The sequence below is a fragment of the Chroicocephalus ridibundus genome, chromosome 15 (assembly GCF_963924245.1).
Source record: "Chroicocephalus ridibundus chromosome 15, bChrRid1.1, whole genome shotgun sequence".
NCBI lineage: Eukaryota > Metazoa > Chordata > Aves > Charadriiformes > Laridae > Chroicocephalus > Chroicocephalus ridibundus.
In genome coordinates this window covers 328,117-352,592 of record NC_086298.1, presented here as the reverse complement: position 1 = coordinate 352,592, position 24,476 = coordinate 328,117, and the positions used below count along the sequence as shown (strand labels likewise).

General features: G+C 43.8%; 1 protein-coding gene across 1 annotated transcript; it reads left to right on the top strand.

Moving 5' to 3' along the window:
- Positions 1-311: 311 nt before the first annotated feature.
- Positions 312-22,000, top strand: MAN1B1 (mannosidase alpha class 1B member 1). The gene is made up of 13 exons (XM_063352628.1): positions 312-546; positions 2,858-2,966; positions 3,612-3,748; positions 4,793-4,953; positions 6,665-6,774; positions 8,564-8,749; positions 11,026-11,174; positions 11,816-12,004; positions 12,990-13,180; positions 14,599-14,719; positions 17,639-17,836; positions 18,127-18,258; positions 19,114-22,000. The coding sequence occupies exons 1-13, from the start codon at positions 415-417 to the stop codon at positions 19,315-19,317; spliced, it is 2,019 nt and encodes a 672-aa protein (XP_063208698.1). The 5' UTR covers positions 312-414; the 3' UTR covers positions 19,318-22,000.
- The last annotated feature ends 2,476 nt before the right edge of the window (positions 22,001-24,476 follow it).

Sequence of the window (24,476 nt, the reverse complement as noted above, 5' to 3'; positions counted from 1 at the left end):
GTGCCGGCGCCAGGAGGACTGGTGGCTTTGCTCCGGCTCGGACCAGGCCCACACCGACGGCAGCGTCCCCCCGTGTCGTCGGCGGGTGCGCGGTGCGGGGCCCCCGCGGCACTAGCGCTGCATGAGGCGGTGAGGGCCACGGCTGCCGCTTCCCCGCCCGCGGTGCGGAGGACGATCCCCCGCGCTCCCGCCGGGCCTGGCTCCCCGCGGCGGGGCCGGCGCCCCCCGCGGCCGCCGTTGCTAAGGCGCGGCGCGGCTGTTGCTAGGGGCGCCATAGAGCCCCGGAAGTACTCTCGGGCCAGAGTGGCACCCGGAAGCGGCCGCTCCGTCGCGCTCTGTGCTGGCCGGCGCGGGATGATGGTGGCCGGCGCGCAGGGCGGCGGACGGGCGGGCTGCGGCTCCTGAGGCGCCGCCATGTACTCGGCTGCCGCCGCCGCCTCGCCGCCGCGACGGGACTTCATTTCCGTCACCCTCAGCCCAGAGGAGGCGGTGGGGGCCGGCGGCTACAATAACAGCAAGGCGTGGAGGCGGCGCTCCTGCTGGCGGGTGAGGGCGGGCTGCGGGCCGTGCGGGCACCCGGGGGCTCCGGGCCGTGAGGGGAGGACGCGGCCTGGAGCGGGTGGGGAAGCTGTGCGGCAGTGACGGGTACCCCCGAGCTGGGTGCGAGGTACCTGGCACTGAGGGAGCGCTGTTGGGCTGGGAGAGCCGGGCTGTGGGGAGAGGGGGATGAGGGATGGCCCTGGGTGCAACTGGGGTGTGTGCTGGGGTCGTGGCTTGGCACCCCCCGTTCCCAGCTAGAGAGGGGGCCCAAGCCGCGGGCCCTCGCCGATGGGGAGGGGTGGCCCCGGGCTGGGGGTTCTGCTTTTGGCTGCCTTCGGGTGGCAGCTACCCACCTGAGAGGGGTTTGTGGAGTGCAGGCTACTTCAGGGTGCTGCCAGCCATATCTTAATTTTGTGAGCAAAGCTGGGGTGGGGGGATGCGGAGTGCATTCGAGGGGAATCTTGGCCTCTAGTAGTGGGCATTTTTGGGGCGGCACTGTGCTCTCTGGGCAGGGGCGGGGTGGGGATTTGGTCTTAGTCCCTTTGCCCTTTTTTATGGCTTCAAGGAGGAGCCCTGTCCTCTGCCCTGGCACAGTAAAGGGAACGGTTCTGCTTTCTGTGGGAAGGCTGAGTGTGAGAAGAGGGGTCTCCAGCAGAGCTGTGTGGAAGTGACCTTCGCGTCTGCTTGGCAGTAGGGAGTGGGCAGGCAGCTTTACTGGGGGTGGGAGTCTTGGGCTGGAGAGGCAGGGTGCGAAAGCGTGGGTCAAAGGGACAAGATAACCCTTGTAGATAGGAGATGAGGTGTAGCCACCTATAGAGGCTTTACAGGTGGTCAGATGAAGCGTATGAAGAACTTGTTTAGGGACGCTGTACGGCAGCTTCTCCCTTACTAACAGATAGGGAAATGTGGGGACAGGGCACAAGATATTTCACCCTTCCTTTTATCCTTATTCTTTGTCAGAAAAAAAAAAAAAGTAAGATGGTGGTGAATGCCCTCGTGTATTCTTGAGCCTTATTCCTACCCATCCCAAGACACCACAGTCAATGCCTCTTTTCCCATTCTACCCTGAGGAAACACAGGGCTGCTGGGTTTCAACCATCCTTCGGCAGCAGGGAGATGATGATGCGGTTGGCTGTGCAGGTGGAGCCAAAGGTGAAGGAGTGGGATCAGCATCTTGCGGTGTGCATAGGGAAGGGTGTACGGGATTGCTGTACAGGGTTACTGTACTGTCAGCGGTGTGGGAGGAAAACAGGAACCGCGTGCTGGGGCTCGGCAGTGTGGGCACATTGACAGTTCTTCACTGAAACATTTGCAGCCTCTGGTTGTTATTAAGAGGATGAGGGCTATGGGAAGTGTAGAGAGGTTTGTGGGAAACTGCAGGTTGTTCCCAAGTGTAGCACTGGCACTGAGGCGCCCTCTCTGTACACCCAAACAAGTAATTAGAAGCAAAATGCTGCTATGGTGAATTTTGGTAGGACTGCTAGAAAACTAAAAAAAGTGATCATTTAGCAGTTAATGTTTAACTGCAACTGCTTTCTCTCCAAATGGAGGAAGCTTCTCTCTCAGGTTAATAGAGCATTTGCTGTCTGACTTTTAGTGATTTTGTTCTATATACTTCAGTTTTAAAAACACATTTTTGCCCAGGACTAAACTTGAAAAGACTGAGGTTTTGTCTTGTTTGTTGTTCTGTTGGTTTACTTAATTTTCATGTTGCTGTGGGTTGGTGACTTTTATTTGTGGTGGCAGGAACTATTCTGTGTGACAGTTCCACATGTGCTAGTCAGAAGCGGGATGCCCGGCTTTTCTTGTCCAGTGACCAATACTTAGCTTATTTTGAGCTTTTCTTTTTTGCTGCAGTAACATTTTTAGTTTTTCTACCACTTTCTTCTATTTCTTATGTTGCATGTGTGTTCTGCAGTACCTCCCCAGTCAGAAGGGAGGAAAGAGGCCCTTGATTTTTTTCCCAGTTGACATCTGGGCAGATGCACAGGTCAGCCAGCGAAGGTTGCGATGAAAGTCAGTGCACAGTAGTGCTCTTTGGGAATCTCAGCACTTGGCAGTCTGAGGTTCTTGCAGCAAGTGTCTCTGATGTTTCTCTCAGCCTGCTGTGCCATATGCCAGCATGGTATGTTTCTATTTTCTCTGTCATCAAAGAAAATAAGCATTGGATATCTGCAGTTGGAAACAGAGGGTAAAATTAAACCTACTCGGTTCTGTGTTTCTTGCGCTGAATGAACTGGTAAGAGTTTATTTTTGACTGAGTAGGCTCTTAATGTCATGCTAAATGTTCTTCCTTTTCCTATTTTCTCTCCTAAAGAAATGGAAGCAGCTGTCTCGACTACAGAGGAGCGTAATTCTCTTCCTGTTTGCCTTCTTGGCAGTCTGTGGAGTCATTTCATACACAAGCATGGGGGAACCGTGGAAAAGTATGTGTTCTGTATAGCTCAGAATTACTGGATTGCGGTGTTCTATTTAAGAAGTTGTTCTAATTCTTATAACTAGTTTTAATTTTTATTGACAATGATGGGGTTTGTTCACTGAAGCGCAGTTGTGAGGTGATTTTATGTGACATGTTTCAACGACTTGTTTCTGCTTAATCAGAACTATTTTTCATATGCCTTTTTGTTATTTATCTTGACTAGAGCAACAGTTTGTTCTAGTTGATTAAGATTTGGAGACTGTGGGATTTTTTTGTTGTGTTTGTCTGTAGATATTGGTAACCTAAACCTAAACAGTAGAATAAGGTAATCCTCTCTTGGTTTTCATTGTCCATCAGATTAGAAATTCTAATAATTCTACAATATGAAGGCACATGTAACTGTGATATTATCTTACTGCCTGTATTGAGAAGCTAAAATAATACCAATTTTAAAAAAGCATGTGCCTTTTAGCAGGCACGTTGTATATTAGGGAGGTCGTTAATACCAAAAGGAGCTTTCTTTCTAACAATTAGTGTCTGTTTATCAGTGTTTTGGAGGTGCATCTAGTATATGAACGCAGCAAACTGTTATAAATTTCTAGATGGAGCCTAAACTGTTGATTCCTTGTGCTGAGATGTTTTGCGTGTCTAGGTCTAACAAACAAATCATTGGATGATCAGAGAACGGAACCAGGAATTCCTGGATTAAAGCTGGCAAATCCAGCTGTTCTACCAGCACCCCAGAAAGCCGATGCCAACCTTGGAGACTACCCAGAGCTTTCACCACAGGTACTATGAGAAGAAATGAATTTTATAAAGCTCCCAAAGAGTTTGTGAAAGCTGCAAATAGCACTTGGTTCCAACAGTTGTTGAGGAGAAAGGAGTTACAACTTGCCATAAAAGTCTGCTCTGGGTGGAATGCTCTTCTCTCAGGAAGGGCTTTGGTATAGTATTTCTTGGCTTTACCTTTTTTATTTAAGTGTTCAGTATACTATTTCTTAATCACGGATTAGGAGTGCCAGGACTTTAGGTCATGGTGACCTCTTACTTGAGGCTTCACTTTCCTGCTATGATTAATTTGTTTGGACTTGGAGTACTCTGGATGTCAGTCTTGCGGTTGTGAGGAGCCTAAATAGAGTCGTGCCTGAATACGAGCTGAAGGATACGGTCAGTGTCACACTGAATTGGAGTAGCTTTTAAAATAGAAGCAAACAAACAGATGTTACTAGATTTTGAAGGGTTACATTTGTGGGGGAAGCGACAGGAGAGAAACATGAACTGACTGTGTACATTAGTGGAATAGAGGAATACTGGTTACTGTACATACGCCTATGTTGCATCTCCAGTTTATGAATAGGGAATTTTGTATTAAATCTTTCCCTCATTGTGCACAAATGTACATGCATTACTGCATAGTAATTCTTGGTATTACCTAACTCTGGCATTGTGTAAGCTTTTTTTTTTTTTTGCATGCTTTTTGCTAATTCTAGCAAAAATTTGCTGTGCCTAGTAAAATGGAATCCAATATCTTTACAGTCCTTTGGCAGCATCTTGTGTTAAATTACTGTTTGGTATCAGTAGAGGTAGTTTAAAAGTAATTTATCAATGTCAACTTAAAAACTGTATAACTTTACCAAATGTTTAAAACAAACAAAAACCCAAGGTCTTTAAGCGTACCTTCCATTCAGGGCAGAACTTGCATGCTGATACGGTATCGAAATAAGATTTATCTGAAGTTATGTTTAACACTGGAATTCTGTTGATTTATGGTTTGAAATTTTACCATCTCTGCAACGTACCAAGCACTTTTTTTTTTTTCCTTTATTTTCTCAGAAGCTGCCAAAACTGCCTCATGTTCGGCGTGGTCCTTCCAATCTTCAGATCAAGCCACCACGGAGGGATGTGAGGCTGAAGACCCGACATGGTACCAGCAGGGTCGTAGAAGAGCCGGTCCAGGCTGATAAAGAAGAGAAAACGGAGAAATCCGTTATCAGGTAGAAACGTTTTCAGCAAGTTACAGTGCTCCCCCCCGAGATCCACTGCATGTTGGAGTGAAAATTGTAAGGGCTTTTTGCTGTCTGTGCCTGAGGTTGATTTATTTCTTTGCATATATTTGTTCTCAGGTCTGGCCTGACAGCTGTTGATGTTCCTAGGCCAATTTATTTAATTTCGGGGAATGTGCGGCTTTTCTGTTTTTACTGTTTTCATCATAGAACTGTAGAGGCTTTTGGAGCCCTGCAAGGCTGTCTGTATTTCTAATGTGCTTAGACACTTAATGGTCAGGAGAATTCTCAGTATCTGTAGGTTTCTGCTGTTTGTTTTGTAGTAAATATTAAAGTACCAGTATCAATGCAATAATGCTGTCACAAGTGTCTTTGTCCTGGGCCGGACTTGGAAAATTATACCAGCGTCGGCGTTGGTTAGGGCTATGATGCCACTAAACACACTAAGCCCCAACTGAACTGGCAGAAGCCATAGACGCGTATGTAGTTGTGTGCACGTTTACTCCTTTCTTCTAAAAGATTAATCATACAGTTCAAAGACCCCTTTTGCAGACATAGTAGTATCTTTTATGGAGGGTCTATGCTGCTGTTTTTATATCTATACGAAGTTATTCCCTAATTGACTGAAATATTTTGATTTGGGAATTACTGAAGGGATGTGACTTGGATATAGAAAAGACTGCTACAAGTTCAGCAGAGGTTTTAAGATTTGGAACATTAGGCTTGAGTTGTTTTTTCGTGTTTGTGTCCTTTTCAGCACCAGCACAGCTGAGCTGATCGTAGCATCAGAGCTGTGCCTGCATCACCATTTTGGCTGTTGGTATTATCTGAAATCTCTCAGAATGACTTGAAATGTTTTATTCCTGTGCGTCCGCTATAACTTGTAGAGTTAAATGGGTGGTAACAGGAAAACTTAGGAGAGCAGTGAAAGCATAGTGAAGACTAGTTTACAAATTTAAAGAATAAAAGTAAGAGATGAAATGATGGGATTTACGTAAGTCATAAGGTATGCTGACTCTAAACAATATAAACTTTTAAAGGTCCTGTTAGCCTGGTTCCCTTAGGGGGCATACCATGAACTCAGAGGCGACATATCTGTACATTAAACAACATGGTTGAGATTGTTTGATCTTGGGATGAACTTGGCTTGACTTGAAGTCCATTCTGGAAGACTTCTCCTTCAGGAGATTCTTAATAAAAACCTGTAAAAACTGATTTATACGTCTGTGGTGGCAGGGAAGACTTGCATACCCCTTGGTAGTAAAGCAGGTACTTTAAGTGTTTAGTCCTGTGTGCTTACTCGTGATTTTTTAATGATCATTTGTGTGGTACTGTTTGGTGTTAGAGGCTCCTATGATCATTTTGGAACTGGTAGATAAAAAATACTTTTAATGCAGCATTCTCAGGTGTTTTAGTTATTTTTAGAAGTTTTTCTTAAATTCCATTGCCAAGATATTTAATGAAATTCCAGAAGCGTGTATGACATTTCTTAATCCAGTAAAATTTCTCTGATGAAAAGTACTCTCTTTGAACAGAAAAATTATCTAGTGCACAACATAGTTATTTTGATCTTTGATACAAAATCCAGCTCCCGTCTTATCGAAGTATTGTGAGAAAAAGGAAATGTAGAGATAAGTCTCCTTCATTTGCATGACTCTCTGTGATCAAATTAAGTCTTAATTACAATCCCTTGTATTTGCAGCTGGAGAGGAGCAGTGATAGAACCTGACCAAAGCACCGAACCTCCATCTAGTAAAATAAAGGAACCAGAAAAACCTTCATCTGTGGAAGATGTAGACCAGAAGGAACCAGGTAAAAGTACAGATAATAATACCTGTCTTTCTGTTCGCTTTCATAGTTGAAGTTGTGCAGTTCCTCCCCACACAGTTCTATTTTATTTATTATTTATTTTAATTAAAGGAAACTAAAAGCGTACGAAATATTGTTTACCTAGAATATCCAAGCCTTTCAGTGTCCTTATTCCACCATGACAGCCTTCACGCTTATTAGACTTCAGAATTTTCACTGAATTTCAGTCTCAGTTTTCAGTATTTAATAAACTTATGTGATGTGTCCAACGCCATGGCAGGAAACGGTTTGCAGTGGCTGTAACGGCCGGGTACTGTGTCAGTGGGTTGCAGAGCGTATGTTATATGCGCTGTTCCTCGCAGCTCGTTGCTGCCTCTGTCCTCTCCTAAAGTGCACGTGTCTGCTTCTGGAAAATGCATTGCGTGTCCTCTCTTAGGTGCTACATGAAATATTATCGGGACTGTAACTACCTGTCGTGGTTTTGGCCGGGTTGGCCAATGACAAGATGACAGATGCTCTCCCCCACCTCTTTCTCCAAGGAGAGGAAGAAGAGAGATAAAGTGACTTATGAGTTTTGAAAAAAACTAAACTACTCAAATGAAATAATAATAAAATAAAAAGGAAATAATGAAATAGATGCAATATCTACAAATATACACAAAACCATATTAAGCTCCCAGGGAGATGTCACTGGCAGGCACTAGGGAAGTTCCAGACTGGACTCAGTGACAAATAGGAAGGCAGACATTCCCATCTTTTCTCTGGGAAAGGGATAGTCTGAAGAGAAAGGGCTTGAAAGGGACAACTTCCTTTTTCAGCAGTGTTTTTCCTTTTGTTCTGCAAATACAGGGAAAGTGACTTCCTCCCTGAATTAAACTGAGTTATTTTTAAGGCTCCCCAGAAAGCTGTAGAAGTTGTTCTTGCAGTTGCTGTCCTTGTGGAGTAAAGAACCTGTTGTCCTGCTTTCTGGGATCATACCAGGAAGTTCTGATATGATAAAGGCGGCATATTACAATGTGATGTATTTGGCTTTTGCTAGCTTAATATATATGGGGTTGGTTATGCCGCTTGGTGCTTCCCACTCTAGAAATCTTGGTTTGTTTATAATTTTGCAAAATTTTAGCTAATGGGCTTGAAATTTTTCATGTTAGATGTGTAACGTAAGCTCAACTTTATGGCAAACAGCAAGCAAAAGTATCAATAGAGCTGTGGAAAAAGACATGGCTTTCCAAAAAGATGGAAAATGTAATTTTTCTTCCTTTTTCATATTAAATGAAAAGTTCAAAAGAAATAATTTTGTATAACTGATTTTAAATTTAGCAGAAAGCAATGAATAAGACAGGGAAGATGAAGAAAAAATGGTATGTGGTAAATTAGCCAAGGATTGTATTGTTAAGCATTATGCATTCAGCAGCTGAATTACAGTTGATTTGAGCAATCTTAATTCTGGTATTTCCTGACTTTCAGGTCTTTGAGCTTTAGTGATACTTATCTAACAACTGTGCCTGTGATTATTTTAATGTTTTATTTGCAGAAGTGACTTTTTTTTTTTTTGCCAGGGAGAGATCTGTTTTTGCCAGGGAGAGACTGGTGGAAACAGAAACACTGACTGGTTGTTCTGCAGAGGAAAGGCTGTCCTGAAAAGAATGACCTGAGGATGGTTTTTCCATTACACTGATCATTTAGTTTGGAAGAAAGTTTATTTGGGGTAGAACGCAGCAAAATGGGGCTTGGTGTAGCTGCGTAACTCCCCTGCAGAAGTCTTGAGCAAGGCGCTGTTTTCCTCTTGCAGTGCCCATAAACGAACGTCAGATGGCTGTGATAGAAGCATTCCGCCATGCCTGGAAAGGATACAAGGATTTTGCCTGGGGCCATGACGAGCTGAAACCTTTGTCCAAGTCCTACAGCGAGTGGTTTGGACTTGGGCTTACCTTAATTGATGCCTTGGATACCATGTGGATTTTAGGCTTAAAAGAAGGTAAATTTTTTTTCCTCATCCATTTTTTCCCCTCTAAAATAATTCCTTATTTTCTCTTCAGGCAGTTCAGTTCAGAGTTCTTTGAGGGAAACATTATTACACGTGGCCAGTAAGTTTAGTTTTCATGTGAGGCTAAATATGCATAGATATATATAAATAGTATGTATAAAAATAAATATAAAATACCCCAGCTATATTAAAGGACACCATTTTTCTTGGAATAGAATTTTGAGCCAGAAAAATATACTCTGCTGTTACATATAATGATGGATATATCTGCTAGAAACTGAGGAATGTATTAAGAAACTGCCTGATTTTTGTTTCTGTGCTAAAACCCTAGTGCTCTTTATGCCATTATATGGCCACTGTACGCCTTCCACCTTGCTTAATCAGTATTTAAGAGTTTGTAGGGTTTTTTGGTGGTGCTTTTTTTTTTTTTCAATGGTATTCAAAAATTTCCGAAACTGTATCTATTTAACCTTGGTAGATAGCCACCTTAGTAAACTTTTATCAATCTTGCAGGTTTTTGTGTCAAGGTAGGAGGAACAGAGCTGCTAGTAAGGGGACAATAAACAGTCTTTAATGGTTTCGTCTCTTCTGCCTTTGAAGTTTGTGTAAATTATTAAGTCAAACAAAAACTCCATATCACGCATTTGCAGTTCTAGGCCTGAGCAGTCCATCTTGAAGTTTCATCAAGCTGACAGTATGCTGTTTTTTTTTTTTCATAAAACATTAATTGTTAACTGCATAGAGCTTTTAAAATAAATTATTAGTAATTTAGATATGTTGAAAATGAGTTCTCGGTGCAGTCGTCTTCATATTTTATAGCAGTTCTTTTGCTGATTCCCTTAGAAAGCTCCTGGGGTTTCTTCTGAATAGCAAATGTTATACAAATTAAAGTTCTGTTTGAGGTTGCCAATATTTCATACAAGCTGATGGATGCTAAGGCTTCTGTGAAAGCGGGCCTTACCTCTTCTGTTGTACTGCTTGTCGCTGTTTGGCCTCAGACGGCAACAAAAGAACCGCATGCCGCTCGCTCGGGCTTTCCCAATACGGGAAGAATCAGAAGAAAAAGGCCAAACTAGTGGGTTGAGACAAAGGCAGTTTAACAGAACAGCAAAGTGAACAAGAAAAACAACAATAACACGGATGGAGGAATGTACAAACACGATTACAGTCCCACCGCTCACCAACCGGACCCGGGACGCTCCAGCCCGATCCAAGCGGGGACCTCCTGCCCCCTCCCCCGGCAGCTCCCGGCTCCAGCCTGGACATGGCTCCCATGGCATGGAATACCTGTGTCCCTGCCGGAGCCTGCGGAGAATTAATCCTATCCCTGCTGGAACCACGACACTGTTCGATGGCACTAAGTTCTGACGGCCGAGATTTTTCCGTTTTTCTTCTCAGTCTTCCCAACATCGAGATGCTTTTTTTTTTTTTCTCGTGAGGATTGAGAAACATCCTTTTGCTTTAGAGTTAGTCTCCTGTGGAATACCTTCCATTTCTGGGAAACTGGTTGCTCTTCCAGGAACTCCTGCTTGTCAGCAGGCACAGAAGGTGTGAGGTTCAAGTTGGCTCGTGTCCCTGACAGCGAAGGCTGAGCTAACTCACAGGCACCGTGGAGTTAGACCCTCTGCAAAAGCAATCATTGAGTTATGCTGCTGCTAAGGTGGCTGGTGAATCTGAAATGGCTGTTTTTACATTCCTGTTCAATTAGTAGTGTGATAAACAACGGGTTTTGTTTCTGGGGAAAAAATTGTGGACTGTTGGGATTTCATAGATTAAGTGCTGGAGTAGGAGGCAGGCTCCCCGGGACATTGCTGGACTGATGGCTATTAACTGAAAATGTTACCTGTTTTCTTCATGGATAACAGCTTTGGTTTAAAAAGATTTAATTAAAAAGCTCAGAAGGTTCTTGTGGAAGTGTGACTAATGTCTGATAAGTCAAATGCAAATGAATGGAATTAAAAGGTCTCCATTTCTGGACTACTTTAATAAAGAATTCCTCAATTTCTTCTTTTTTAGACTATTGGGAACCTTTTATTTTGCTGGGCGTTTCTGTGTGTATGCATCAGTGGTGCGTGCTGCATAAGAATTAAGCCAAGGGTAGTCAGACTGCTCCCAGCATATACTCTTCATTTTAGTTTTCCACCTAAAATTATGATCTTTGTGGACAGATATAAGTAACTGCCATGGCTATACGGAGTCCTGATGTCTAGTCTAGCTGTTGGGATATGCCAGAAGTTCATAACTGAACTACCTTTTATACTTTGCAGAGTTTGAAGAAGCAAGAAAATGGGTAGCGAACGACTTAGTATTTGATAAAAATGTGGATGTGAACCTCTTTGAGAGCACTATTCGTATCCTGGGGGGCTTGCTGAGCACCTACCATCTCTCCGGAGACAGCCTCTTCTTGGAAAAAGCTGTGAGTGACTACTCTTACAAATGAAATCGGATTATGTATTCCATATTGGACAAAGTTGAGGGAAGATCCATCAGGAAGTTAAATGCTGATGTTTTTTAATAGTTTCATGTTGGAAGTGGTGGGAAAGGGATTTACCATTAATCTCTTAAGCCTGTGCTTCTGTTTGCTCTCTGGATAACCTCAGAGCCCTGCTGTGCCTTATCAGGTATTCTTTTATGTCTGTTCTTCTGTTGGTGAAGAGCTGGCCATAATAAAGTTCATGAAACAAAAAAGGAAAGAAATGGTTGGCAAAGAGGAATAGTTGCCTTTTGTCACCCTTTCTATGTGTCTTAATAGCACCAGCCACCTCCTTAGATGCGCTAGATGCAGTCAATGAGTTCAGAATTGCATCACGTCGCGTAGGGACTGGAGCCATAAAGGCGGCATGCAATAGTAGTAACGAAGCAGAAACTCTGTACTCATGTATAAATCTGTGACCCTTTTTAATTCTTCGCTTTCTTGCACCATCTAAAACGAAGCTGCTGTTCACTCTTTTTCTGTCTGCTTGGTGAAAGAAAATCTGAAGGGATGTGCGTGTGTGTGTATATATTTATTTTTTGGTTTGCTTGTTGTTTTGTCCTGTGCGTTTGGGTTTTCTTTAGAAAGAAATTGGGAACAGGCTTATGCCAGCATTCAAGACGCCCTCCAAGATACCATATTCCGATGTCAACATTGGCCGGGGCACTGCACATCCACCTCGTTGGACATCTGACAGCACCGTGGCCGAGGTGACCAGTATTCAGCTGGAGTTTAGGGAGCTCTCTCGTCTCACCGGCGATGAGAAATTCCAGGTATGGCACTACCAGTCGATGTTTTTCTGTTTTTCTGCTTTTATGGCACTACCAGTGACTCTCCATCAACACACGCCGTCTCTCTAGTCTCTAAGTGACATTAAATGAGTTGTGAAACTCTAGATGAGGGAAGGAAAAGAAAGTAATTCCAATTATTTTCTTAAATACCAAAAAGTAGTAGTGAAGGTGAATAATTATTTTCCCCCTCAAAAACAGCTTTTGATTTAAAAAAAACCCAACCGAACCAAACCCTGTCCTCCCCCAATCCCCCAGTTTTATTATTGACATTTTTGTTTGACACTATGTTATCAGATTTTGAAAAAAGTATTAAGCTAAACAGGGGACTGTGAAACTGCGCCTTACTTTCATGTTGTTAGAATTCTGTTTGTGGTTTCTTGATGCCATTATCTGAACACAGAGAACAAAACCTTGCTGTTGCCCTCCAAGGAACTGAAACGTGGCTCACTAGAGAAGGATCTGACAGCAGGTCACAGTGTGAGGAGAAGTTAGTTGAAATAAACATAATTCCACAGAAAAGAGTATTTTCTACTCCTCTTCTTGTTTGGAGAAGTTGTTTTATTGTTTTAAACTGTATTCACAGCTGAAAGTTTTGAAGAGTGTAGTTAAATAAAGAAGTTTTAGCTATTGCGTGATTCGTGTAGTTATTTTAGCTGGACTTCTACTTTGCAAATATGAGTAAGTCAGATCATGGTCCCCTGCCATGGTACTGGCTTTTGAGTGGCCTTACTTGAAGGAAAGGAAATAGCTATAATTATTTCAGCGTACTTAAATGTACCCAGAACATCATGTTTTGAGAGTCAGAAAGCTTGAAATCCTGTATTTAATATAATGCACGAGCTGAACTTGATGTCCGTGCTGCTAATTTGAGGATGGATAAATATTTGTTATCGACCTGAAGCTACTAGCCACGGTTTTGCCCATCATTTATACCTGTAACTTATGTTTGCTATTTTCTTTCTTTTAGAAAGCTGTAGATGAGGTGATGAAGCACGTTCACACCCTCTCAGGGAAAAATGACGGACTAGTGCCTATGTTCATAAACACCAACAGCGGGCAGTTCACTCACTTGGGTGTCTATACTCTGGGAGCCAGAGCTGACAGCTACTATGAGTATTTGCTCAAGCAATGGATTCAGGGTGGGAAAAAAGAAAACGAGTAAGTGCTTTCCACTTCTCATACCGATGTGAAAATTACGTGAGCTGTAAAACTTTCTGTTGTAGTTTGCTGCATAAAGAAAAATAATTTATGTGCCCAACAGCGAGCTGAAAATATCACTGTTTTTAAAAGCAGGCTAAGCAAGCTGTGTGGTAATTCCATGTAAAAACAGCATGAGGTTGGGCTTAGTCTCCAAACTTCTCTTCCTCAGAAAACCTTTCTTCCTCAGCACATCAGATGTGAGGAGCGTTGCAGACAGAAGAGACTTAAGTCTTTGCGGTAGATACGGAGCATAATTAGACACTTCAGAAATAGTGATGATACTTCATTTCACCATCGATGTCTGTCCCCTCTGGGTTTGTTAAGGAAAGGTGAATCCTACAAGATGGTTGAGGTGGGAGATTTAGTTCATAAGGAATAACCGTTCTTGGAAAGAAGGACAGACTGAGTTTGATGTTTGTGTAGAATTTGCCTTAAGTCTCTTACATAAGTTTCTCTTATCTGCACTGGTTAAGTGGAAGAGAATGTTTGCAAGGAGCAGAGGAATTAGAGATGTTAGAAAAGAAGGTTTCCTCCAAAACAAGACAAAAAAATCCAAGCAGCTTTTGTCCGCTTATAAGCTAATTGCGTTGGACCTGTTCATGTCGAGGGGTTTAATGCATACAGTGACAGTGTGCCTCGCTGAGGCGTTTCTTTACATCAGAGCAGGCGCGTCTCTGCAGAGAGAGTTTGCGTGACTGCGTTTTCCAAGCCATACTTCACTGTGAATGGAGAACCGTTGCCTTTGGGACCGTGAACGATGGCATTTTGTGAGCCTCAAAATGAAATTATTCAAGGGGGTTTTTTCCACCACAAAGTACTTTAAAACAAGGGAATGGCCAATTAAATGCTGTGAAACAATGTTTCACAATAAGAGTGCTCAAACATTGGAAAAGATTGCGCAAAGTCATTGAATCTCCACCTTTGGATGGAGATAATACCATACCTCTGGATGGAGTTACTATAAAATTGCTCAGATTTTGATTAAAGTTCCTCAGGCAACCTGATCTAGTTGAATCTGCTTCAGAGCAGAGGGTTGAGGTAAAGACCTGCAAGAGGTCCTTATGAACCTACGTTTTCTGTGATTTGAACTACCGTACTTCTAAGGATTCCTGAAATAAAACTGGTTACTGCCTAGAAACAGAGTTGGTGTTTTCTGTAACGCTTAAATTCAGCTACATGGTACAATATTGCTACGTGGTAGCCACGACTAATTAACGTGCAGTTGATGGTGACAGAGGTATTTTTGTCAGTTTTCACATTTGATTAAATGTTGTTCTTTAGGCTGAAATAACAGCCTCCAAAAGGATTGTGCTGAACATCAGCTACGTTTCTTGCTGTGTGTATGGGAGCCAACTGGGAATTATTTCAATTCACAGGCTGTTGGAAGACTACATGAGAGCCATAGAAGGAGTGAAAAAGCATCTTCTTAAGAGATCACAACCCAAGAAGCTTACTTTTGTAGGAGAGCTTGCTCATGGCCATTTCAGTGCCAAGATGGTAAGAAGTACAACTGCATTTAAAAAAACAACCACAAACCAGAAAAATCACCACCACACTGCGCCCCCCCACAGATGCTGGTCCATATGTGGACCAGCAAATGCTAAGCTCCTGTGCTGTCTTTCCCGCTTCCCCCCTCCAAAGAAAAAAAATATCAAACCAACAAAAAACCCCAACAAAACAAACAACAACAAAAAACAAGACTGAGAAAGCCAAGACTCTACATATATAGCCAGCGCGGTGGCAGTACTGAGTAACTAGTTTATAGATACTAGTCACCTGTGCAAACCAGGGGCCTTCTATTTAAGTCACTTGAGTAAATTCATTTATGTTCCTGCAAGACTGAACATTTTGGTGCTGGAGCCAAATTTTCTTTCTCTTTTTCTTTTTTTTTTTTTCTTCGTTTTGGGCATAAAATTCCAGTGCCTGAAACTGTCGAGGCACTGCCTATTTTATATATTATTTATCTTCCGTAATTCCAAAATATATGTGGACGCTTGCTCACCTGGCTTTTCAGAGTCGCCTTCAGAAGAAGCAAGTGACATAATATTGTGTTACTGGGTCTACAAAAAACAAATCTGGTAATTTTGGAGGGTGCTGTCCATTCATGACATTTATTTCTTTTCCTACACGTAGGGTTAGTGAGTAAAACACTGTAGGGAAGATTGATTGAGCTTAACTCCCTGCTCTTCATTTGTGCATTTGTACTCTTTAACGTGTATTTTAAGATCTTTCAGTTACATATCTCATGCAAGCGTGTGTGGCCTTTTTGTGTGTTTGTTTTTTTTTTTGTTTAAGCTTAGTGCTGTATTATCATAGAATCACAGAATGGTTTGGGGTGGAAGGGACCTTAAAGCTCATCCAGTGCCACCCCCTGCCCTGGGCAGGGACACCTCCCACCAGCCCAGGTTGCTCCAAGCCCCGTCCAACCTGGCCTTGAACCCCTCCAGGGATGGGGCAGCCACAGCTTCTCTGGGCAACCTGGGCCAGGGGCTCACTGCCCTCACAGCCAAGAATTTCTTCCTCAGATCTCATCTCAATCTCCCCTCTTTCAGTTTAAAACCGTTCCCCCTTGTCCTGTCGCCGCGGTCCCTGATGAAGAGTCCCTCCCACGTACGTTATTAATACATGTGTAGCCTTACACATACTTTTTCAATACCTGAAGTGAGCTTTAGTGAATTCTTTGACCTGTTTGGTTACTTCTTGTAGCATTTTTGAGATGATCAGCTCTGGTTTTCAGTGTGTGCTTCTTGCATCTGAATTTCCCAAAGGCCCCCCAGACCTGCTGTGAGTGAGGCTGGAGTCTGGGTTTTGGGTAGAGGGGGGCTCCCCCATCCCAAGATATGACAGAATTGAATTCAGACAAATAGTTGTGGCTTAGGTTTCTGTATGTGTCAGTAAACTTGCTTCTATTCCGGGGAGTCGTTTTTGGTATTTAATTAATTATGAAAGGCCTGACAGGTACCCCGGCCAACTGGAAAAGTGAGGGATGTTCATCTCCTTTGTCTGTGCTGACCTTCACCACCCTCAACCATTTCCTTTAGGACTGGGCAAAGCTTTTAAAGGTCCATACGGGTGCTGCTTGTGCACCAGAGTGTTTTTATTATGTTTTTTGGGTGATGATACCTGAGCTTTGATTCTGAATGGTAAGAATAAACTGAAATTCCATCTGTGACATTAATCTGTGTTCTTACCTTCACAATATCAGTGGTGGATCAGCCCCTGAAGGGGGACAATCAATCTAGTATTTTTAATTGAATTTTGTTGGAGATGAATTTTGGTCATTTTTTACAATCTGTTTTCTGATGTTTTTGACTTTTGATGATCGAGCTTTCTTGGAAAGTTAACTAAATTAATCTTGATTGTTTACAGATGTTGCACAGTTCTTGAAGTAATAGCGCACTTCCTTTGAACAAACTGTTTGCTGTAGCTAGCAACAGCTAAGACAGAAATGTCCCTGCAGTCCTTTCATTGCTGGTTCTGTGTCTTGGGAAAGCAACCAGGAATGTTCTCCCCACCGTCACCCTCAGGTGCCCCTCTTCCATATGTACACGAAGAGCCGGAGATGTTTTGTTCAGGGTGCCTGGTGTCTGTGGCCTTCAGCCGGCTGTAAACACGAGAGTAAGTCTAGGAGAGCCTGCGGAGGCAATTTGAGCCAGCTGTATCCCAGGCTCTGGAGAAATGGTGCTCCTGCATCTTTAGTGCCCTATAGACTTGAGGGGTAATAGATTTTTGTTACCCAAATAACAAAGTTGCAAGAAAGGGGCAAGCTTTCAGGCAGAAGTATGCTTGGAAGCTTATCTGCGTTTTCCAGTTCTACCAGTGGATCTAATGATCTCTGCAGATGTTGTCTCTCGTACAGCGATGCTAAGGTGATTATTTCAGAAGGATGAAAATCTTCATCTGACCTCTCCGCTTCTCCAAAGCTTTGTTTTCTGTGGCTGACTCCCACCTCTGTTCCATTTTAAGTTTAAAATCAAGTTCAGATGATCAGTTTGTCCCTTACGTTGTCCCTTTAGGTGTCTCTGTTGAGAAACCTTGAGGTGATTCTGCCTGCCCCTCTCCGTGAGCTGGTATCAAACGTACACTTCTGGGAAACCAAAAGACACTCTCTTCCCCCTTGCCCTGTCCTGAGACCTTTTTTTTCAGACACTTGACATAAAAAGCACACAGTCTTGTACGTTTTCCAAATTAGTGGTGTCCCTGTAATAGTGCTGCCTGCCTCATGCTGCATGACATCAGACTATTAAAAGGTTATCCTCGAGTTCTTGGTACCTTAAATGTGTTTTGAAGAAGAGAAAGAAGCGGGGGGGAAGCAGAGACACATACATAGGGACACAGAGGCGCACACACACGCACACAAATACCCGTATTTATTTTTCCCCCCCCCCCCCCAGTAATAGTTGTCTTGTCTTGCAGGATCACTTGGTTTGCTTTTTGCCTGGTACTTTGGCACTGGGAGCTCACAATGGATTGACTGCTGATCATATGAAACTGGCTGAAGCCCTTATAGAAACCTGTTACCAGATGTACGCTCAGGTAGAGACGGGCCTGAGTCCGGAGATTGTACACTTCAATCTTCACGCACAAAAGGGCCACAAAGATGTGGAAATCAAGGTGAACAGCTAGCTGGCCTGAACCGTAATTTGATTATTCTTCTGTTTCTCTGTTCTGCTGGATGTTGGTGATGTGCTCTGTTGTGGAGCAGCTTGTTCTTTTGCTGCCTCGCTTTCTAGGTGTACCCTAGCCTTTGTTTTTAATTACCCCTCTAGTGTATTTAGAAGCTGAGATATGCATAATAAGCTCTCTGGGGTAGACGTAGATGGGAATAACTTTTTGTCTTCCTGCACGTTTCCTTGAGGAAATTCCCTGTCTGAATTTTTCTTGCCTTTTTTTTTCTCTTATAGCCTGCAGACAGGCACAACTTACTGCGACCGGAAACTGTGGAAAGCCTTTTTTATATGTACAGATTCACCGGTGATAAGAAATACCAAGACTGGGGCTGGGAAATCTTGCAGAACTTCAATAAGTACACACGGGTAAGGTCAGCTTGTCATGACCTTGTTTCGGTCAGGACCGTATTGGCTCACTTGCCCTCTAGCAAGAACTTTGGAAACCTGCTGTCTTGGAAGAGTCATCAAATACCTGTGGGGAAATTCATCAGAACAAACAGAAAAGTTCAGTTCATGCAGTGCCTTATGGGTTGCGATACGCTACTTGGTACTTCCAGGGAAAGGACTTGTATTGCATTGATTAAAATGCAGAAGTTGTGTGCAGATTGCTAAAGTGTCTCTGTGTCTTCTTGGAAGCTGTAAGATCTGCTACGACCTTCTTAGAGTTCAGAAGCTGAGAAGGACCTGGCTGGATGGAAAGAACCCTTTGGTTGAAGTTGCAAAAAAAAAAAAAAAAATTGCCACAAAATGGCATTATCATTTTAATAGAGGGGTTTTTGTATTCATTCTGACTCCAGTGCTGCCGGAGATATCACTCCGATATGCTGTAAAAGTGTGGCCGAGATGCCAGTGGTCATGAAATATCCATGGTCTGTTCGTAAGAGAACAAGCATGGTACTTTGATGAATTCTCATGTAGAATTTGCACTAGTTACTTTCCGTACCTTTGTCCAGAAACTTCAAGAGGATGTTCTTTGTGATACCTCTTTAAAGTAAGCATAAATAGACATTTTGCTTCATTTTATCCTTATGGTTTCTTTTAAAATGCCATGAGATTTTCTTTCATAACGGGAGTTTTATGTGTAAATGAAAAACATGCCGATCTGTTTCTTGGCACTTATTTTCTCCAAGTGCATCTGGATGATAAGAAGTGAAAATAATTTATTTTAGATTATCGAAATATACCAAATTTCTGCTTTTTTTTTTTTTTTTTTTGTCACAGGTTCCTACAGGTGGTTATACTTCCATTAACAACGTCCAGAATCCCAGTAATCCGGAGCCACGAGATAAGATGGAGAGCTTCTTCCTTGGGGAAACACTCAAATACATGTTTCTGCTGTTTTCAGATGACATAGACTTAATCAACCTTGACAAATACGTATTTAACACGGAAGCTCATCCACTCCCTATCTGGGCACCAGCATAGACTGGGTGCCAGTCGACCTTCCAATGGTGGCGTTTTTATCTTCGAGTCACTTTACTTTTCAGGGTTTGAGGAGAGATGCTGTATTGCACCTTTTTTGGCTTAAAAGAAACAAAACCTTTGGGAAAGCATCTCTGGTTTGCAGAAGTCATGTCAGTCTTAAATCTAATCCCTGGTTCGGGGATGGACAAGCTGTGCCATACTGAGCTGCTTTTCCTGGTATTGATGATGAGGTTTGGAGAATAATTGTAGCGTGGACCATGACATCCACTGGGCTCTGGTGAACCAGAACTCACTCGTGTCAGTCTTACTAAACGCTCATTAAATATCGGGAACGCAGCACGTTGTCTTACAGCACGGGATTGTCCCTGGAGATGAGGAATAAGCCTACAGGTTTCTGGTTTACTCTGGATTCGCTGAAACACTCGGTTACGGCGCCATCCGTTGTAAGAACGTGTAGTGTTTCAGGTGGGAAGTGGAGCAAACAGAGAACTGTAACGTTGTCCCAGGTAGAAGCAAAGCTGTCAGTATTGCTACTGATACTCTGATCTCATTCCAGACTGCCGAGCGATGCTGCATCACGGTAGGAGAAGGAAGTGGCAGCAAAGCCTCTGTTGTACCGTGTCTTAGTTTTATAGAGCACTTTGAACAATCTGTTCGAGCTGTGGCTGAAATGAACGATGGAAAAGAATTTGCTGCTGGTTTGGCTCAAAGTGGTATATAATTTTGTAGAGGTATTGCGGTTTTTTAACTTATCTGCAGGAATGCAGGAGATAATGTGAAACGCAAGCGAAACTACACGTGCATTTTATATATTATTTGCATCAGTTAGACTCAGGTATTCTGACTGAAAGCTGCTTTCTGAGGTTGGGCACTGGGAAAGCTTGTGAGCACGTATGGTATAATTCTGAGTCAGTCTCCTTCTGTCCCCTCCTGTCCAAGTACTGCATTGTAAGATGTTTGTTGATTCAAAACAAGCTTACAGCTGTATACAGCAAAGTTCACGCTATTCATCGTAGTTTAGACCGTGGAGAAATTGTCAATTTTTTCTTTTTCCTTGGGAGTACCTTGGATGGAAGTATTTTCATTAGTAGTATTAAAAGCAGACGGTCTAAATGTATTACAACAATTCCTGGTCCCAATACAATTAGTGAAATCCGTTCAGTCGCTGAAGACGAAGCAGACCCAGGGTCTTTTTTAAGAGTCTTACAGGAATATCGGGATCTTTAATTTTTATATGCGCAAATAGATTTTAAACCGTGAATTTGGAAACCAGCTTTCTGTAGTGCTTTTCCGTTGGGTTTTGTAGCTACTTGGACAGTCGTGTAGTTACAGATCAGTTCTCAGAAATGTCCTTGTTTGTATTTCCTAAAGAGGTTGTTGTCCCCAAAATGTCATTTCCCCTTACGTTAATGGGAGCGGCGGGAAGTGCACAGGTGCGTGGTAGCGACTGAGGTACAGGGCCCTCTACATCTAGGGCTGTTAAATGGGACTAATTAATTCTGACTGTAATGGTTAATTTTCCAGTGGCTGAGAGGGGTTTGTGTATTTTATATTATTTGTAACCTTTGATTTGTAAATTAAGATTCATCTTTATTTGTTGTATGCTGATCAGTTCTGTTTGCTGGAGTCAGAATTTACCCTTGGGACCACCGTGTAAGTCTCTTAAAGAACATTTATCATTCCATGGACTAACGATGGCTTATGGAAATGGAGAAATTCTACCGATTATTTAAATGCACCTTTTTCGGTCATCACAGGGATCCTGGGATTTGCGAGACATTACAAGTTTGTGCAGAATGTTAATGTTCCTCCAGTTCACGTGCCACCAGTAACTCTGGAAATTAGTTTCTCGCTGGCGTGCAGCGGAGTCCGGTCGCTGCAGCCTTTGTCTGCACAACTGATTTGCTCCTAAGACTTTTGTTTTCTTTGACATACCAGCGAAGAAAGAAAATGCTGTTGAAACGTGGGAGCAAACACCTTCAGTGGTTTTGTTTGTGGAGCAGGTTCGTGTGACTGAGGAGCTGAGCTCTGGCTAAAAGCTGGAGGCTTAAAACTGGAGATTAAAAAAGAAAAAGAAAAGAAAAAGAAAAATTCAGCGAGGCTACGCGGGCCCTGCTGACTTACATTCCTTTGGCCTTGTGCCTTTGATTGAAGCCAGTATTGAACCCTTAATTAATAACTCTGCTACGGGTTGTAAAACTTCCAGAGTTTGGTGTTTGGCAGTGCTACTGAGGAAACAAAGAGATTTATTAGAAAGTGGGATACGTAACGCACGCTCAACATCAGTCTTCTGTTTTTGAAGTCTTAATGTAATCGACTCTGCAAACGGGACTGTGGGAGTCTTTTTTTTTGTCTTTTTTTTTTTTTTTTCCTTATGATTGGCTTGAGAGTAATGATCCATTTCATCGTGAGTTAAAGGAAGGAGAGAAAAATAAATCATCACTTTCCCAAACACGTTTTTGTCTTTCAGCTGAGCCTCTCGGTCCAACTGGTTTCTTTTCTGCCTAATTCTTCCTGGGAAACTGAATCTCTGCAAAGTGCGGCTTTGCTGTCCTCATCCTTGAAGTCAGAGTTCAGACTGTTCAGTTCGCTCTGCCTCCGAGAACAAATGCTTGTTTCGGACTCCTGTGTAACATGTGAAATGGCACAAACCTACATAATTTGATAAAAGCTCATCCGCTTCTTCCTGTTCTTTTGCAAAGGTCACTATAATTACGTATTTATTTTTACTTCCTTAACATAATACGTTGTCAGATGAGCCTCTGAGCTTCACAGCCCCTCTCAATTCCGCTACGTGCTCCCCCGGCACGGCAGAAGCTTTGCATGTCTTTGAGTTTTCTTTTGAGCACTTTGTGGTTCTTTGAGCCAAAGCCGTACCTGCGGGGTCTGTGATCCGTTGCGGGGTGTCAGCGTGCTGGTAGACTGCTGCTACGCTTCTGACGCTGCAGGCGAACGCGGTGGAAAGGCCGTCTCTTCAGCCAGTGATTGTGTCCTTTTGCAGAAAGAGCTGCCTTGGTTTCTCTCTGAGCTTGAGTGCCTTCCCTAATTCAACTACAACCCCCCGGCCCCACGCGGCTGCCCTGGTCACGGCCGCTTTCGTACAGAAACAGGAATGGGGTGGGCACGGCCGGGGAGCGCTGCGCAGCTGGAGGCCGGGGAAGTCTCGCGCTCGGCTTTAAGCCACAGCTCAGAAAAATAATACGTACCTGATTGCTCGCAGAAAATTCAGTAGATGGAGGGGGCTGGAGTCTGATCTCTCAACTTCTGGAGAACTGAAGTCTTGCTGCAGGTCTTAGAAACTGGCAGTTTTGCAGGGTCTATGGTACTGGCTGACAGGGGCCCCTCCGTGTCTCACGTGGCTTTCCGTTACCAAGATTTTCAGCGTGAGGTGCCAACCCCGCATACAAAGGGCGAAAGAATCCGCTTTGTTTCCTGTTCTACACCCGTGTGCCGTGGCAGTGATGAGGGATGCAGACAGGATAGGTTTTTGCAGCTAACGCGTTTACACAGTTTTGTGCATTTCTCCTGCCCTTTAGGACTGCATCCCTTCAGCTGTGCACTCCTAGAAATAACCCCACGGGCAGTTCAGCTCCTGTTTTCCAGTGCCACGCTCAATGTATTTAACAAGACCAGTAAAAGTGACGTGTCGGGGTAGCTCCATGATGCTGTCTGGCAAGCTTGTTGCTTCGACAGAAGGGTTAAGAGTTTCCCGGCTTTGGAGTCGGAAGGAGTGCCCTGGGTGATTTCTGTCTCTCAAGTATTGCTAGAACTTACTGTCAAAGGCTGGAGGCCTCAGGTTCCGCTGAAAACCAACCCTGAGTTCTTCAGAAATGAATCACTTGTGCTTGCCAGGAAAACCTGCTGCTTTGCATGCCCAGTTTTCAAGCTCTGACTTAAAGGCATGTGACCAGAAAGATGTTTCTTAATGTTTCGTGCAATGGTCCCATCTTGGTCGCGCTCCTCATGCTGGTGTGGGATGACAGACCAGATAAGTCTTTTCTCAACAACCCCACTGGTACGGGCCTTAAGCCAGCACGGGGGCTCCGTCCATGGATGGTGCTCTGGGTCACTTGCTCTCTGCTTGCACTCCATTCTCCGTTGGTGTTCCCTGACGTTCAGCCCCGAGCAGTTGGTCCTGCCATGAGCTGCCGCTGTTGGGCTCTTCCCTTCAGCTCAGGGAGCACCACACAACCAAAGTTTTCCGCTTAGATCCCGTTCTTCCTTGCCCGAGGCTTCAAAACGTTATGGGCGTTGGTGGCACTGGCTTCAGACTTTGCCACAGTTTCTGATGCCTGTTTTTGTAATTATTTTTAGGGCCGCTCATCTGTCATCTGTGTGGAAGATGATCCATCCGTGATCCATCTATGTATAGCTTGTTTATCCCTTTGACATAACCTCTGAAAGCCTTTAGTTTATCCTTCCATGTAAATCAAACCATTTGTGTGTCTCAAACTACGTGGATTCCTTTGGGGCACGTACTATCTGTAAGAGGAAAATAAGACATCGGTGACGTCCGCTGTAAGAGAACTAAAGAACTCTTACCCTTCGGGAAGGTCCAGAGACACCTGGGCCTCTGTTCACTCAGGCACAAAACAAGCCATCGGCCAAAGGCGGTAACTTGCAGATCACTTTCCAAAAGCCTCGCACTGAGCTGCTTTACTGCCCTGGTGGGTTGGTGCAGTTGGGGCTCCTGCGTGCGGGGAGCTAAGGATGCCGTTAGAAAGGTAATAAACGCAGGAGGTAAATGCCCCCTCTCTGCAGGCACAGCCACCGCTGGCAGCTTTTTTGTACTGTGGTGCTCGTCCTGGATGATTGCCGGGGTACGGCAAATCTAAATTCAGAAAAGTCGTGGGGTTCTGCGAGCGTGGAGGGTGGAGACCAGCTTCTGGCACCTCAGTAAGGCAGGAAGCGGCAGCGTTGCCCTAAGCCGCAGTTTCAACAACAACCCCGAGGCCTGACTTGAGTGTGAGCAAAAGGGCGTTGACGTTTTCATGAGCACAAACGGGGACGATACGGGGCTTACTGAGGCCGTAGTTCCACTAACAGCCTGAAAGGGTATTCCTTGGGGGGCTGGGGTTTGACTAGTCGTGGCTTCCATATGTTGTCCTTCATCTGTGCATACCTGAGAGCAGATAAATGGACTTTGTCCGTTCCTGCTC